Source organism: Mytilus californianus, unplaced genomic scaffold (assembly GCF_021869535.1).
Source record: "Mytilus californianus isolate M0D057914Y unplaced genomic scaffold, xbMytCali1.0.p SCAF_4, whole genome shotgun sequence".
NCBI classification, from domain to species: Eukaryota; Metazoa; Mollusca; class Bivalvia; order Mytilida; family Mytilidae; genus Mytilus; species Mytilus californianus.
The window spans coordinates 9,092,548-9,111,813 of NW_026262690.1; the positions used below are offsets into that span (position 1 = coordinate 9,092,548).

A 19,266-nucleotide genomic window follows, 5' to 3' on the forward strand; every position below is an offset into this window, starting at 1 on the left:
CCCTATATCCAAACGGAGAATCTTCCTATTAAATGAGTATACATTTCTATTGTCTTTCCAGATAACCATATTTTCATACCCAAATCAACCATTGAGGTTTCTAAGAAATGGAAACGGTTTGAGTAAGCCTTAGACAGCATAACTATGGTAAATAGTCATTGTATGGTCCTAGCTCAGACTATCTTTTGTATTCGACCGCCGTCAACAAAAAATACATGTGCGCAAGACAGAGCAAATTGAAAATAATATGAAAATAAAACAATTTCTAAAATACTCTGTGTTATGCAAATACCATTATCCCTGGGAAAAGATTTTCTTGGTAACAATGTATGACCTCTGGCCATCGGCAAGGTAGCCATTGTTTATAAAATGAACATACACAACTTATAAACATTTCAATGAATACAATGAGACTTTGAATACAAATTCTTCTTCATCCGCAGAGAATCAAATAGTAAACAATGATGTTAGTACCACATATCGACTTAAAGCATCCTCTGATAATTTGAAGGTCTCTATCGTGTATTGACTATCAAAACTAAGCAAAATCAAGTAAATTAGTTTCATATAGGTTTCAGTACGGTCGTTTGGTCATTAAATAGCCTTTGTCCAAATTCCACAAAATTCCATTAAGGTTTGACAAAGTTATTGATGTCTAAAAAAAACTTTAACCACAGACTAGATGTCGACGTCAACGACGACGGAACATATGATTGCTATGCCTCGATTCCGCGGTATTCGCCGGCTAGACAAGAATCAGAAGTCTAAAAAGACCAGACAAAGCCGTTAGAGGCTAACTTTAACCTATGACATATGAAAGTTGCTCGTCAATAGAACATAATATATTCAAAGTGCAATTACTTAAAAAATAGGATTTTAACATGTGTAAAATCTGGTTTTCTGTGTCGTTTAAATGTTTTTGCACTGTCAACGTATAATTGTTCGTCTTAAGGATGTTCGCTACTATATTTCAAAATAACAAGCTTTTTAAAAGACTGTTATAAATTGATAGTATATAAATGAAGGAACTGAAAAAACAGACAAAAATGAAGGGTCCGTGTGCTTGTTTTCGAGAAATAAGCCATTGAAAATTTGGTGGGAAATGATCCTCTCTAGGTTTTTCATACATTTAACATTGTCACCTTTTTTCTTTCAAAAACAATGAAAAAATAACAAGGATTTTATAAGATTTTCAAATAAGGATTTTTAAACTACATGTAATAAAATTCTGAAAAGAAAAGTAGGGGTTAGCGGGCAAAATTTTGAATGGCACTACATGGATAAAACCAGAGGATTCCGAATATCTGGCAAAAACATCAAAAACAAGAGGAGCAAACATCCTTAATAGAGTGTGACGTTCCTTGGAAATTTTGAAATAAACAATGCTAAACTATTTGTCCCTGTTGGAAAAAACAATGCTATTCTATCTGTTCCTGTTGGAATAAATATTATATTACTCTTAATTCCGTTATGAACATATAAAGTTACATTTCTTTCAGTGAAAATATTATTCAATAATATATAATTCTCGACATCACATCACCATTTTCGGACAATGCAAGATTAAAAACAAATAATAGTTTGCTGTTCTTTGTCTGACCAATGTTTCACCATGTGTTTATCTGTTAGTCGTGATTAAGTCAACGGTTTTCAGTGTGTTTAAAGACTCTTACTGAAGTCGAAACAAGACTAAACAGATTGCAACAGTAGAACATGGAAAAGATGGAATTCGGATATGATGCATTAATTCGTGAATTGAATCCCTCCAAACACCTGAAAAAAACATACGCACAGGAAGACGTTCTTTCTGTACTTCATTTCAAACTTCCAGTAAGGCCTTATAGCGGCAGCAGGTCATACCTTACTCGGGGATTCATTGGTCACAGTGACCCCTTCGTAAAAAGGTCAACACATTCAATAAAATACAAATAGTTTATTTACGTCTCATCATTAATATTACAAAACGTTACATAAAACTTGACTACATGAAATGATATAGAATATTAATATCATTCTAAAAAGAATTATGAGAGACTGGATTACATTACATATATTTATAAATATTCTTCAAAAATATATACTGTTAAGACAAAAAGTTTAACGATATAAAACACAACGTCTTCTATCTAAAATAAGTTTGCAGGTTTTGACACTATTTATAATAATACAATAACAGTCACTGGCTAGAACAATAGACAACTTCTCCAATTTAGAAAAATTTTAAACGTTTGGATGATCTGACATAATTATTTTAAAAGGTTCATTTCGCAGGTCATCGTAGTCTACAATACATGTTCCTCAGTTTCAACGATGTTTTTATAAGTTTCTCAAGTTCGTTACAAGAAACATGGAACTGACATTAGTAAATGTTTAAATGTATAAAGGAGGAGGGAAGTCAATCATTAAGCAGATAAATATATAAGTAAAAATGAATGAATTGATAAAATTGGAGCAATTGTATGATTGTTTTATTGGAGCAAATGAAACCTATAGTTTCCAAAATGAAGTGGCGAAGAAGCAGTTTTGGCGCAAATAAGTTGTGGCGCAGATGATTTCATTTTTGGCGCAAAAAGACATCGACCGAATTGATCACATAGACCCCGTTCACACTAGCATTTTTCTTTAATCGATTTAATTTGAATCGATCTAGATAAAACCAGTTAGCGTTCACATTATCTTTAATCATAACGATCTCTATCGGTCTAATCTGAACTAGTGCGTTCAACTACAATTAAAAATACAATTGATCTGACCTTATTACCCCTAAACATTGTGTATAAATAGAACTTATTTATCAAATTGATGTGTTGATACACTGATACACTCACTTGAAAAAAAATTGGATGAAGTTATTGTTTCTCTTGAATCACAAGTTCAAATTTGGATACTGTGTTCTTGCAGTTTTCTTTGATATTGAAACAAAAAACTGTAGCAACGAAGTTACAACACGACGAAATCTCGTGACTGCGGTTCCTGAAAAGAAAAAATCAACTAAAAAAAGAAGACACAGATTTCGTAAATTTATGCTACGACGAAGACAACATGTTTTCAGTTTGTTTTTACGTGCATGTACACAAAGGTCTGTTAACAGAGAAATATGGGTGTTGTAGAGAGTTGTCTCATTGGCAATCATACCACATCTTCTTTTTTATATAAACAACGAACCATTGATATAGTTGTGCCGCTATATATACATGCGCATACATTATTTTCGATTTAATCGTACGTGTTTAAACCGATCTCTGCGTTCACATTTAAAGTAAGATTGGTTCACTTTAGATCGATTCAAACTAAACTACCTCTTTTGGTGTTTTAGTTTAGACCGATTGAAGATCGATTCAACGCGTTCACATTGGCCCTTAAATCGATCTAAAGTGAACTTATCTAGTTTAAATCGATCTTAATGTCCTAGTGTGAACGGGGTCATACAGACCATCGACAAAAAAGGCCACACCGGTTTATTCACGTTTATCCAACATTTGATAATTAGAATCAAACAACATTAAGGATTAGAGGGTCCTCTTACATGTAAGGACTGACATCTTGATATTTACCTGTAATTCAATTGTATCAAACTAAAATATTGTAAAAAGGGGTATTTTCTAAATATATATATTAAAACATTAACAACACATTTTTTTTAACAATGATTAGGTTTTCTTAGATATAACCAGAAAATGTTACGTAATGTTATGTTGATCACAATGAAGCCCTCGGCAAAATGGTCACACCTCACTAAGAACTTCATTAGTTACAGTGAGGACTTCGGCAAAAAGTCGGACCTGTGACTCGGAAATTCATTAAACTGTTGAAGTGTTATATCAGCAAACTACATATAGTTCTGAGACGGGCAAATAGATCTTACAAAAACGGTTATAATTAGACCAATTTTCTCACTTTAAAATTCAAAAATAAGTTGTGGACTGGACCAGCAACCTTCGAACCTTCTTCTGATACATTATATCAAGGATTCATATAGTTATATCTTAAATCAAACCCTCTTCCGATGTATCCTAATATCTTCAATTGCAGCTTGTCCGTGATATCAAGGAGTTGTATAGTCTAACTATACAAATCCTTGGTGATGTCAATATAATATATAACCACAAATTTATTGTTGTCAACATCGACAAAAATATTTCAAGAATTGATTCATAGAGTATGTGTAATAGCCAATTATTATATTTGTAAATGTAAAAGTCCTCAGATCAGTTATTATTTTCATCACTCAGCCAATGAATTGAAGTTCTATTAAATATCTAAAGATATTTAAACCACAATAATGACAATGTTCTGTGCTGAATGGCAAAAAAGTGGACTATACATTACGATCACACAATGCTGGATGATAAGAAACTATTAATTTTTTGGGTGGAGGGATATCCTGAAAAAAAAATAGATTTATGTAAAAAGCTACTAGTATGTTAAGCCTATTAATAGAGTTTTCATTGATTTCAAATAGGAAAAATTTGTGTTTCAAAAAAGTATTCTAGAATTCATAAATAAACATATATTGATACTTACATTATCTGCTTTGTTGTTTAAAAGTTTAGTTTTGAACAGTTATAGAACAATATAATTGCATTAACATTTCCAAGGAAAAAAAAGATATTCAACTAAAAAGATTCATCTTAAAACAATTTACTACCAAACAGAATTCATTGTAACATACACATTTATTTACTGTATATTTATAATTTGAATCATAGGATTTTATTTTGTCCCATGGGATATTAAAAATCCCATGGGATAATTATAGTCCCATGGGATTTTTATTGTCCCATGGGACAACAAATATCCCATGGGACTACAATTATCCCATGGGACCCAAAAAAATCCTATGGGATTTAACCAAAATCCCATGGGATAATGGTCAATCCCATGGGATTTGCCCTATCCCATGGGATATTGAAAATCACATGTTTTTCTAAATCAAATTACAAAATAGATATAATAATAACAGCAGAAAAGCAATGAATTTATTGAATCCCATGTAATTCCGCACATTTTGGTTATATACACGACACTGTAGATCTATGGAGAGGCGGCGGCGGATTTGCAAATGAGTGTTTTGCAAATTAAAAGTGTCCAGTGTTATAACATAAAGTTTTCTGCTCTTTGGTCGGGTTGTTGTCACATTCCCAGTTTCCATTCTCAATTCTATGCTCACTTAGGTTTGTTTAAAAGTAGACCTTATACATGTAGTTTTGTCATTGTAATATGAATAAATTATTCAACTAAACGAGTGTTTTAGTTAAGAAACTTTAAAATAGTTTACAACAATCAAATTTTAGTGATATTTCAAAAAAGAACCAACAAGGATCGCCTTGAAAGGTACTTAAGAAGTTTATAAAGACGCCCAAGGAGCAACATTATGTTGTCATTTTACTGTCACGAAATGCACACCATGCTTTGTGTGCTAGGATGTAACGCCGCTACATAATATCATATCTATATAGACTACAAAATAACGCAACAATCCTGGAAAAGGTTTTAAGGTACAAAGTAGATACAATAATTATAAGTTAATTTACAATCAAACGTATGGTTGCTTATAGTTGAAGTTGCATGAATGCAGGAAAACAAGGTGAGTCAACAGGTATTTTCTAGCTGTGTATAGAACAGCCTACCGATAATTCATATAGTCAACAGCGTCAGTATTTCTAGCTGTGTATAGAACAGCCTACCGATAATTCATAGTCAACAGCGTCAGTATTTCTAGCTGTGTACAGAACAATATACCGATAATTCATAGTCAACAGGGTCAGTATTTCTAGCTGTGTATAGAACAGCCTACCGATAATTCATATAGTCAACATGGTCAGTATTTCTAGCTGTGTATAGAACAATCTACCAATAATTCACATAGTCAACAGGGTCAGTATTTCTAGCTGTGTATAGAACAATCTACCGATAATTCATAGTCAACAGGGTCAGTATTTCCAGCTGTATATAGACAATATACCGATAATTCATAGTCAACAGGGTCAGTATTTCCATCTGTGTATAGAACAGCCTACCGATAATTCATAGTCAACAAGGTCAGTATTTCTAGCTGTGTATAGAACAGCCTACCGATATTTCATAGTCAACAGGGTCAGTATTTCTAGCTGTGTATAGAACAATCTACCGATACTTCATAGTCAACAGGGTCAGTATTTCTAGCTGTGTATAGAACAATCTACCGATAATTCATAGTCAACAGGGTAAGTATTTATAGCTGTGTATAGAACAATCTACCGATAATTCATAGTCAACAGCGTCAGTATTTCCAGCTGTGTATAGAACAGCCTACCGATAATTCATAGTCAACAGGGTCAGTATTTCTAACTGTGTATAGAACAATCTACCGATAATTCATAGTCAACAGCGTCAGTATTTCCGGCTGTGTATAGAACAGCCTACCGATAATTCATAGTCAACAGGGTCAGTATTTCTAGCTGTGTATAGAACAATCTAACGATAATTCATAGTCAACAGCGTCAGTATTCCCAGCTGTGTATAGAACAATATACCGATAATTCATAGTCAACAGGGTCAGTATTTCTAGCTGTGTATAGAACAATCTACCGATAATTCATAGTCAACAGCGTCAGTATTTCCGGCTGTGTATAGAACAGCCTACCGATAATTCATAGTCAACAGGGTCAGTATTTCTAGCTGTGTATAGAACAATATACCGATAATTCATAGTCAACAGGGTCAGTATTTCCAGCTGTGTATAGAACAATATACCGATAATTCATAGTCAACAGGGTCAGTATTTCCAGCTGTGTATAGAACAATATACCGATAATTCATAGTTCACAGGGTCAGTATTTCCAGCTGTGTATAGAACAATATACTGATAATTCATAGTCAACAGCGTCAGTATTTCCAGCTGTGTATAGAACAATATACCGATAATTCATAGTCAACAGGGTCAGTATTTCCAGCTGTGTATAGAACAATATACCGATAATTCATAGTCAACAGGGTCAGTATTTCCAGCTGTGTATAGAACAATATACCGGTAATTCATAATTTGTAAATAAAAAGAAGGAAATGTGGTTTGGTTGCTAATGAGACAACTACATCTAAACTGTAGCGTGCAGCATGTCTAGGAACGTGCCGTAATAAGTGAATATGAAATAAAACATGTACGATTTCATTAACTTTTTTATATGATAAACTTACATCATTGATACAATTCAGTGATTATTAGTTAATAGTGTTTTTCAAGTATAACATTCATTTCCTTTCTTTCAGTAAATTAAGTGATACTCGATGTGTAACAGTCATTGCATGGGGTATGTACATTAAATACGATATTGAACACGGGGAAATGTATGGTAAATATAATTGAGAAAACACAAGTTTAAATAAGTCAATATGGTGCTAACTATGAACCGAGCTCGTAATAACACAGAGTTTGATTTAAAAACTACTTTTAAATTTGAATCTGCATATCAACAAGAATGCAGAGTTATCAGATTTGATCTTTTCGCTGTTTTCAATTAACACCTATTCCTGTTTGAAAAAAATAATACAAAAATCCTGCTACATAAAACCGCTTCAGATGAATCGCTGTTCTCCAACGATAAAAACTGACCACCACGATATAGCCAATAATGCTGAAAGTGGCGTTTAACACCAACAATCAATCAATTAAGTAATAAAATGAATCGTGTGTTGTTGGGAAACATGGCACGATCGTAGAGTTCCAGCACAGTACTACTTGATACTATATGATAAACATATCAATGTTCAAGTTAATTAACCATCAGTGTATTTATCATGTTTGTTACTACTTAAGTTGGCATTTTTCTTAGAAACTTAAAGCTTTCAGATGCAAGGTTGAAAGTTTCGAATGTTGGTTTGAATTTTATTTTGATATATAGAGCTGCTGTCCTTTCACTCAATAACTACTTCTTCCGTGAGTATTTACATCTCATATTTGAACCATTTTCGCGTGTCTTATAATGAGAGATAAACTACTACTCCAGTGGGAACATTATGAAAGGATGACTGAATTACCACTTTGAAAGTGTTTTAATTTACAGCTCGACTGAATCACGGAGAGCAGCTGATGATTATTCCGTGGGTGAACCTAGTCTCCAGAAGAAGACTTACATGATTATTGCTGGATGTCAATAACATAATTTTAAAATGACAGATTTAGTATTGATGTTTTGTTTTTCAGATGTGGACCCTTGTGACAGCAGTCCCTGTCTCAATCACGCTACATGTATATGAGGTGGATACACATCTGATTACACATGTAGTTGTGTACAAGGATACAGTGGTATTCAATGTCAAACAAGTGAGCAAAAACATACAATCGACTTACTCATCTATGGCCAAACCTAAACTGCATTGCCATTTTCTGTTTAAAATATTTTGACCAAAAGTCTGTTTTTTTTACTCATGGTATATCAAACAGTTCTAATAATAAATAATTATTATTAAATTATTCATTTTCATTTTACACTCTTCTGAAAAATGTCAGTAGTAAATTGCTGCTATTTTGCTTTCTATGACAGTTATGTACTCCATTTTCTTTACTATTGTATGGTGATTCATGAATTTTTGATTGCTTGTTATAACCGTTATTTATTGTTTTAGACATAGATGAATGTGCATCAAAACCGTGTCAACATGAAAGTACATGTGTTGATCATACCAATGACTACTCGTGTGTTTGCACAGCTGGGTACAGTGGTATACAATGTCAAACAGGTACAATAGTTCATCATACTTAAAGGTGCATTCGCTGTCAATTTCATGTTCACCGATTTGACTCAAATTCTCATATTTGGTTTATAACATACTAAAGGGTATATCCAAATTACAAAAAGTCTAAAATAAACAATTAACAAGGCATGGACTCAGTTATATGTATCAGCAATGTGTGTGTATGTTAGTCTACACGCCATCTAATTAACCATCGAGATGACCTCCGGAGACTGCCGACGGTCGTATAACCCCATATAAACATAAATATAAATATAAATAGATAGAGAGCACGTGCAATTGGATTTTTCTAGGTATGTTTGATTTCCTGTTATAGATTTAAAAATAATATGTTAATCATCGTGTTTACTTGTATAAAGAGAGAGAGCTAAAAATTCATCACATGCAATTGGAGACAGAAGACAATTGTAACTCTATGTATCAACTAATCTAATGATGAATGCAGATTAACATGTGAATTGATATGTTTTAAAATTACATAAGATGTTACTTGAATATTGTAATTTGTGAAAACTTACATAACGTATCAGTTTCATCACGTACACGCCTGTACACGAACCTAGTAAACTCATCGTTAAAGCCACACATGGACTGCTTATGAAAATACAAACAATCGTAGCGTAACTACCCGACTGTCAACAATGCAGAATAAGTGTTAATCTATTAATGACAGGGATAAGTATACATTTGTAAAACCATTTAAAATATTTGAACGTATTGTTAAAAAAGTCTTTTAATATAAGCCTAAAATTGTTTATTTTAGATATAAATGAATGTATGAGCAACCCTTGCCAATATGACAGTTTATGCACAGACCTTGGAAATGCGTATAATTGTACCTGTCTGCCTGGTTTCACTGCTTCAAACTGTCAGATAGGTATGTTTATCTGCATAAAAGTTGGTTCGGATTAAAAGGGAACATCCCGGAAAAGCCATTTAAATTCTCTCTTTCTTTGAATAATAGTTCCCAAAAGTATTTTATTTTAAAAACTTTGAAACTTGACTTTAATTTTTACCTGCCGAAACTGCTTATTTCACTGATATCTTGCAATGATTACACCGATTACTAGGCAAATGTTGCCATCCTGAAAAATTTCGCTCTTTATGAACTACTCTCTTTTGATATTTCAGACACAAATGAGTGTGCATCAGACCCTTGTCAACATGGCGGAGATTGTATAAATCTAATTGATGCTTACCTTTGTCATTGTCCATTGGGCTACATAGGAGTTAACTGTCAAAAAGGTACTATCATTGTAATATTTGTTTCAACTTTAAATATATACCTAAATGGAAAGAGTATATCTATGGATTAATTAAGTGATTGAAGAACATGATGTGGTAAGATTGCCAATGAGACAACTATCCACCAGAGTTCAAATGAACTGGATGTAAACAATTATAGTTGCTTGTTAATTCCCTTTAGCAAATAGTCCATGCATATTCAGAACGAAAACTAATTAACAATTAATTCAACAGATGATATTAGGATTATGGCATATATCGAAACTTGTCAGAATTGTTTATTCAATCATCCTTCTGTATCTTGCAGTGTCTGTTACTCTAGCTGATCTGATAGTATTGATATATTCGGAAAAAAAATATCTTAGATATAGTTGTATACGACCTGGTTAAAAAAAATAAGACTCACTACACACAGACACAAACAATGCAGAATATTAACTTTATCTTAAAACGCAAATAGTAACCTCTAAAACGACGTCTGAAATGTAATTATATGTTGTCTTAGGTTAATGATGTACCTATTTCAGACATAGATGAATGTATCAGCCAACCTTGTCAAAATGGTGCTACGTGTATAAATCTTGTAAGTGGCTTTACGTGTAGTTGTGTAGATGGATACACTGGTACAAATTGTGAAACAGGTAAGATACATATAGTGTGCCCTTATTCAATATGTGTCAAAAAAGGACGAAAAGATACAAATGAAATTATAAAAAAAATGAGATAATACTAAGTGGTCAATGAAAAAAAAACACAATGAGTTGAGGTAAAAACAGACACCATGATAAAGAAAAACAGACACCATGATAAAGAAAATCAGACGCCATGATAAAGAAAAACACACACCATGATAAAGAAAAACAGACGCCATGATAAAGAAAAACACACACCATGATAAAGAAAATCACACAACATGATAAAGAAAAACACACAACATGATAAAGAAAAACACACACCATGATAAAGAAAATCACACGCCATGATAAAGAAAAACACACACCATGATAAAGAAAAACAGACGCCATGATAAAGAAAACCAGACAACGAATTATATTTTGAAAGTATAAATCGGCTATTAATTAGAGGAACAAAGTTATGTCGCATGTCTAATCGTCTCTAATAAGTTCAGCATTATCCGAAATGATGAATCAAAAAAAAATTCCTAGAAATATTTAAATATTCTTAATAGTACTAAGTCTACATTGTATGAACTAAAAATAAGATAACTGCACATTTTAAAAATAACATGCAAGTTTTGCTAAAGATGTCGAAAACATCGGTGTTCTTAATCACCTATAATAATAATATGATACATTTCATTCCCTTACTACTTGAACAAATAATTACATTAGTTATTTTTAATCTGTAAAGGGATGGATCATTGTTCTTCTGGTCCTTGTTTAAACGATGGCGTCTGTTTAAATCGTGATGGTGGATATATATGCACGTGTCCACAGTCGTGGTATGGTGACATATGCGAATACCGTGAGATCAATCAAACAGAGGTATTGTTCAATTTTTTTTATTACATTGATTTCGAAAAATTATATAAAAATAAGGAGATGTGGTACGATTGCAAATGAGACAAGGTGACAACTATTCGCCAGAAAAAGGAATAGGCTGTAAGCAACTTATATGTCTTCTTTAAAAAACATTTCTACAAAGGTTTTACCATTTTATATCTGATACATATATATATATATATATATAATATATATATATATGAACCCCTGATTTAGTCATTCATATAATATTTCCGTTGAAAACTGAAATAGCAAAGCAAACTCGTAAATATCGGGTTAAACATACAAAATTAGATATATGTCCTGATGGGTATAAATTTTTGTTTGAAGTTTTCCATTAGAATGTCGAAAATCAAAATAGAAAGGCAGTACTTGTACAGTATAACATACCATTTACTAAGAGTCAGTTCAGGTGGAATATAAATTGCATCCGCATATTTAGAAAAATATATAATATGTCACCTTCAAAAATTAAATGATAGAAACAGTTGGTGATTGTGATAAACCTATCTTGGAATCTACACTATCAAACTTTTCTACTTGTATGTAAATCATCTAATTCACAAATAATTACGAATCTCGGAGTCAACTTCAAATTTGAGATACATTTTTTTTCCCAATCTGAACTGTTAATTGTGAATTTTTATATATATAAAAAGTTAAAATGATGAAGCCTCTTAAAGTTTTTTACATTGCATAAGATGAAGTTTTTACCATTTTCAAGAATGTTCCATGAAGTAAAAAGTATCATTTTAAAAACATAATAATAACATTTTTCTTATGTTCTTCAATCAACTGATTCAAAATCTGTAGACCACTGTTTTTAAATTGACCGAGCAATCATTTTCTTTTGTTTTGATCTCCCTAAATTTGTTTACTAATATAACAATATGGGGAGAATTATTTACCCTTGATAAAAGTTTCCCCCATGATTTTCTATGTACATTTTGACAAATTCTAAATATACAAATTTTGAACCGTTTACAAAACATTAAGTCCCATGACCTGCAATAGTTAAAATTTTATTTAAGTCCGTACAGTTTTCTTTTAATTTATAGATGTACAACTTTTCAAACTGTTGGTTTTCAAACTGTTGGTTTGAGGTTTTTTTGCTTCAGATAAAACCAAATTGTGCAGTTTGGTATTGTTTTACCGGAACCCGCAACCCCCAAATTATCATAATTTATAACACAATGGAAATTGTATCAAATTCATATAAAAAAAAAAACAATCCATTTTTCTCAAAATCTAAAGTCGTTTAAATGTTTATTTAAGGTATGTTGCGACCTGGATTACACAGAATGTTCTTGTCATGTTAGTAAGTTCACGTTCATTGAGCGAAAATCTCACAGAATTCAGTTTGGTCTCGTTGGATATTTGATTGGACTTCTTGGAACTATATTTTTCTACATAATTTGGAATTTGTGTAGAAAAATACACGATAAAAATAATAAAGTAAATACCAGATTTTACCAAAGGAAGAACAATATAATAACTTTGTCAGACTTAGAGGCAGAAGAATCACGTGAGACTAGCAATAAATTTGTAAATAGCAAATCCGAAACTGACGATATTGGAGGATGTGATTGTTTTATTGATCATACGGGTTATGACCATTTTCAGAGATTTGACAAAAGATTGAAATACAAATACAGATTTCACAACTGTCGCAATAAGAAAGGATTTAAAAAGGAAAACCCTACGATCAGTAAAACAAGAACACGTTGAAATATGCAGATACAATGATTTTGTGAATGAAATGACTATTAACATTATAAAAATCATAATTTTATGTGTAGGATTTTGACTGAGCACGAATGTCACCTTGGAAAATCATAAAAGCGTGCGTTCATCCTTACATGAATTCATAGTTTTTAGATTTTGTCCAATAGCGATTTACGTGTGACATTAACTCTGTTCCCATCCAAATGAACCAATTTGAAAGCGTTTGTAATCATTGAGCACCATTAACTCTGTCTCTTCTGGATATCAGTTCTTATCGAGTTATTGTGACGTCATTAATTTAGTGTGATACTGATATCAGTGCCGTCTTTGCAGTTGTATGTTGGACCTGGCTTGATATGGTATATTTACTACCGGTTATTTCACATGGACAAAATAGACTTTAATATAAATAAGGAGATTTGGTATGTTTACCTATGCCTATTATCCTGCAGTGTATAACAACACTTTAGTAAATGACAGCCTACACTAAAAAAATGTATTGAGTGTATTTGATTTGCGTAAATGCATACTATCATTGGTTAATATAAATGTACTTAAGAATGTATCTTTATTCGTTTCAAAGTTAACGAAAATATTATAAAGTAAATTAATTATTAATATATTTCATTTCTAAGTTGTTCTATTTATTTCTATGATTGTATGTGATTGTATTTTGTATATATTTACCTCTTGTTTCACATGTTAATGTGAAGGAGTGTTTTTAAATAAAGCATATTGTATTGTATTGATAAAGCAACTTTCTTTAAGTACTATCAACGTGATTTAATTAAAAGGTATATTATTAAAATCTCTTATAATGAAAGTCTTTATGGTGATGGTGGGTTGTAGTGTCGGTCATATAAAACATAATATCAAAAATGTGAGGCCTTTTCATCAAATGACATAGCAAGTGTTAAGCCAAATTTGCCCTGTCAGAGCTTGATGTATAAGTAAAATGCAAGAATCTTGATCGGAGCTACTACTCTTACATGTACATAAATCTTTTATTTGGTGTACATAAGCAACAAACATCACTAATTATACATGATGACACGCTTTGATATAAATAGTGGCGATCAAGCTCACAATAAATCACTATGGAAATGTGAAAACATGTCCATATGGAGAGTCTAGGTGGAGAGGCATGTCTTCTTGAGGACTGTCGTCTTGTCGGCTACATGATATATGGCATAATAATAACACATTCTTGTCTCTGGTACACAATAGGGTCAAAGGGTAGCCATTATCAATCGATTTTTTTATTGAGAAGACCCGTTAATATAATAGGAAAATAAAAGAGTAAATAAGAAGTAGATGATTACAAACGAACTAATCTAAAACAAATAAACAAACACAAACATTAAATTCAAAACAATAATAAACTTGACAAACCAAAAGTAACCAGGTGACTGTATGGAAAAAAACAAACAAAAAGAACACTTGAAACGCTTGGGCGAGAAAATACCCCATCAATACTTGAAACGCTTGGGCGAGAAAATACCCCATCAATACTTGAAATGCTTGGGCGAGAAAATACCCCATCAATACTTGAAACGCTTGGGCGAGAAAATACCCCATCAACACTTGAAACGCTTGGGCGAGAAAATACCCCATCAACACTTGAAACGCTTGGGCGAGAAAATACCCCATCAACACTTGAAACGCTTGGGCGAGAAAATACCCCATCAATACTTGAAACGCTTGGGCGAGAAAATACCCCATCAACACTTGAAACACTTGGGCGAAAAAATAACCCATCAACACTTGAAACGCTTGGGCGAGAAAATACCCCATCAATACTTGGAGTGATATCTAATATACCGAAAGGGCAATCATATCTTGCTTCGTTCGTGACATCTGTTGTATTCCAAGATGTTATAGCCGGTGATGCGTCAACTTTGTAAAGGTCAAAAACGGCAAAACTACTTTGGACATTTATGAATCATTGCATTAGTAACTATTGCAACGAATTCATGATGACGACAGCATCTCCATTGACGGTTAACATAATCGCCTTTCAATGATGTAACTGCTAGCTATTGAGGGATGTAGCCGGTATGATAAATATCTATGCACTAAAGGGGATGTAGGGTGTTTCACGTGGTATAGCCGCCAATGTACAATTAGATACCGGACGTTGCTGCGTATCGAAGAGAGGCTGATAAACACACAGGGTTTGAACATAGTATTCGTATTTCGATGTTTATCAGTAATTTTTCTATTTAAAATAGTTAAAAAGAATGATAAACGCATTGTAGTGTGTCAGTTATAGATGTTTAAAGACTGACATCCGAATTTTACACCTCTTTCATGACATTAATTCATGAAAAGGAAATATTATATCCCCAGTCTGGGTGTGTGGGCTATCATGCAATCACTATGTCCGTCTTCTCTTTGTGTGAATATTTTTCATCTTATTACTTCCCTAAAGTACTACTGAACGGAATGACTAAATATTTAATCAGAAGCTTGACAGTGAAAAGTTGTAACGTTTGGGACCTTTTCGACACCTTCTTCTTCTTTGCAAATATTTAAATTTCTTCAATGTGTTGAATATTTTTGCAACACATTTTTCAATACGACTGAACAAAATGACTTCACATCTAATCTGCAGCTTTACAATGATTACTTGTACAGTGTAAACGCCTTCCAGATCTGTCTGACACATACTTCTTATTTTCCTTTAAGTTACGAGTTGGTTTGCTTAGTACTACAATGCGTGAAATTTTCTTGTTTCGTAATTTTCTATTAGATTACACAGTTACAACATCTTATTATTCCAACTAGATAAGTTTTCGATATGAATAAAACGAGATGTGGAGTATACGCCAATGAGACAGCAACCAAACAACACCAAAAAACAAACGACGCTTAAAGGGCAAAATACAGCCTTCCAAAATAAACAGGTTTTCAAACAATATGTCAAGCTCTAAATTGTCTGCAGTCTAGATAAATAGCGAATTTTAAGTAACTATCAAATATCTGCTGTTTTCACTGAACTCCCCAAAATGATCCAGAAACCCACATTTAAATATAATAAAAGACGGACATTAATTTATGAGGTTCCGAACTTGGAACAGGCAAATGAATATTACGGCCATTTTGATCCGAAATCGCACCTTCTCTTTGTTTCTGAATTCAGGCCTTTCAGTCATGAAAGTTTACTGAGAGTGTGCAAAATTTGCGGTCGTAAACTTTTGGAGTATGATCATCCTACTTAGACTCAGAATTCAATCAATGAAAATACTGGATTTAGTGTTTCGAGCACAAACGTTGTAAGTACTGATTAAATTTTTGTGACTGTACACCAAGGTCTTCCGAAATAATATGTCCAGCTTATTTTTCAACATATCGTGGTGGACTACAAACATTTATAGATAGAATTATATCGTTTTGTAGCAACTTACAAAGGTATCCGGAATTCTCATCTCTGAGCTACCAGTTTTTCTTTTGGTTTCTTTATATATTCTCATATACGCTTCACCTTTACCGATGTAGTCACTGGCGTGTCACTCAATATATTTGTTTACGGACTCATTGCATGCACGTGTTCGTTTTTCCTTCAAGGTAACACTTAAGTTATACTTAAATTCGAAATAATACGTTGTTTGAAGGGGAAAAAAAGAAAAACTCCTACATCTCAAAAATATAAAGAAAAGATTCAAATGGTTGACCAGGGTATTGAAATATGACCCCCTGGAATGCTTACCCTTTCTGTCAGTTTAACCAGTGCTTAAGAAGAGCGTTCATATCATATGACTGTGTGATATATGTATAAATACGCAGCCATGTTCATTGGGAATGATGAAGTTGAATCCGATTCCTCGTGTTGGGAGCTCTAGAGGGTCATACTCTCTGAACCTGAACATAAAAGAACATATGTAACAGAGAGGCGAAACCTACTAAAGGGACATTCAAACTCATAAGTCGAAAATAAACTGACAACGCCATGACAAAAAAAAGAAAAAAGACCAAAGGACAAACAACAGTATACAAAACATAACATAGAAAACTATAAACTGAGCAACACGTAACCCACCAAAAACCGGGGGTGATCTCAGATGCTCCGAAAGGGTAAGCAGATCCTGCTCCACGTATGACACTCGTCGTGTTGCTCAAACCATGTTATAAGTGTAATTTGGTAGGTCACACTCGGGGAAAGGAGGGCGGGATTGTGGTAATGACGATTGGAACATATCCGTCGTCATCTGTGAAACAGATATTCTGTAACGGTCAACCAACTCGTGATGGCGTCCGTAAAATTTTCGAAGCGATGATTTCAACTTTGCCACTTGGAATTCTTGGTTTAATAGCTTCCTAGCTTGTGAACAGAAATCCTCTATCAATGAAATCATGATAGAAAACGCAAGTGTTGGAATATCGTATCAATTGGGAGATACATACTCTATATGCAGGCGCTGCTGGAATGTTGCTACATAGAAAGTTCACAATTGGGAAGCTGAAATGATCCCTTTTGTCGTAAAGTTTTGTTCTCAATCGACCCTCATTGTCGATTTCTAGATGTAAGTCAAGTTATGAATCATACCTGCGTATCTGTTGTATCCTTTATTTCAAGTTCGATGGGATAGATGCGTTCAACATAGACACAAAACTGTGAATTATTTAGTGAGAGGACATCATCTATATAGCGGGAAGTGAAGTTAAAGGATAATGCTAGCTTCTTTTCATTTTTCCTAAGAAGTTCCAGTATGAAGTCAGCCTCATATTAATAAAGGAACAAGTCGGGAAGAATAAGATCACAGTTGTTTCCCATGTAAATGCCGATTGATTGTTGAAAAACACGTCCTCCAATCGTAACATATATGTTGTGAATCAAGAAATCAAGCATCTTGATAATGTCAGTTTCAGAGAATTTTTTGTTTGAATCGGCATAGTGATTTTTTCTACAAAGTACGATTTATCCCTCCCTAAGACAAGATAATTGTATCTACGTTGGCCCTTCTGTTTTATGAAACAAAGCAGGACCAACTCTCTCAATTTGTGTTTTTAGTTTGGAATGGGGAATACTTGTGTAAAGTTTGGAAAAGTCAATTGTTGTTATACTAAATTGCAAGATGAAAGAGTCTTAGATTGTGTGTACTCTAACAGATCTTTGGCTTTGATTGCTTATAAAATCGATGTCAATAATTTAGAAAGAGGATTCGTGGAGCACTTAGAAGACCCGCAATATAAGGTTTTTTGTAAGGACAGTGACGGTAAAGATCAAAGAGAAAAAACAAAAGATCAAAGGAAAATGCCGCCAGATATTCACGAAAATGCGTGAGCCGACACTCATGCAATTTAAGTATCCAAAACAGTAAAGGAAGATCCAGTTCTTCATCTTTGGTTGAAATTCCAAAGTAACAAAGAACAAACCTATGATTATCCAGGATTTCTTTCTTGGTAAGTTTCGTGGGGGTATATGTTGAGTTTCCAAGTGAATTGTCAATACCAAATTCATTTATCAAGCAGTTTATGTAATTTGATTTACAGTTATTTGGGGCTTTATCTGCGGGAACAATAACATATTTGTCACGGAGGTAGGACATGTGCTTTGCAACATTTTTTGGTCTCTAAAGATTGATGTAGCATATTGTTTCATAAGGAAAAAAGCCCTCTTTTTCATGTTGCAGTCCAAATTTACAATCAAAAGATCTTGATCCCAGCCCGATCACTTTAAAGCGTCTTTCTATTAGATTATGAAGGAAATTTATGCCAGTGTTTTAACAAACAACAATCAATTGAATAATTGATAGAGCATACTTTTACTGTATATAAAAAAAAACCAAATAGAAATTAATGGATTCAGATCAATAAGAATCAAAGGTTTATTGTTTTGTTCATATATACATTTTTATAACAATATCATCAATATTTTGGTTACAACAATTTTATCAGTTGTGCTTTTCCTTTGATCACATTTCGTCACATAAAGGAGTCATCATTTAGGACGTTTTGTCATAACAAGAAGTCACACGAACCGACACGCATGTAAGTGAATAAACTTATTTTCATTAATGCGTAATGTTATTTTAGGTAG

The 19,266-nt window shown here is 33.0% G+C and overlaps 2 protein-coding genes across 2 annotated transcripts in view; both read left to right on the forward strand.

Moving 5' to 3' along the window:
* The first annotated feature begins 5,568 nt into the window (after positions 1-5,568).
* On the forward strand, positions 5,569-13,229 carry LOC127699095 (fibropellin-3-like). Its single transcript, XM_052202831.1, has 5 exons — positions 5,569-5,587; positions 8,605-8,718; positions 9,865-9,978; positions 10,506-10,619; positions 13,006-13,229. Exons 1-5 carry the CDS (start codon positions 5,569-5,571, stop codon positions 13,227-13,229), a joined length of 585 nt encoding a protein of 194 aa, XP_052058791.1.
* A 5,955-nt stretch (positions 13,230-19,184) lies between these two features.
* The window catches only part of LOC127699096 (catechol O-methyltransferase-like), a 28,583-nt gene continuing 28,501 nt past the window's right edge, over positions 19,185-19,266 (forward strand). Inside the window, exon 1 of the mRNA XM_052202832.1 lies at positions 19,185-19,217. The gene's annotated coding sequence lies outside the window, so the exon portion shown is untranslated. The remainder of the gene's footprint in view (positions 19,218-19,266) is intronic.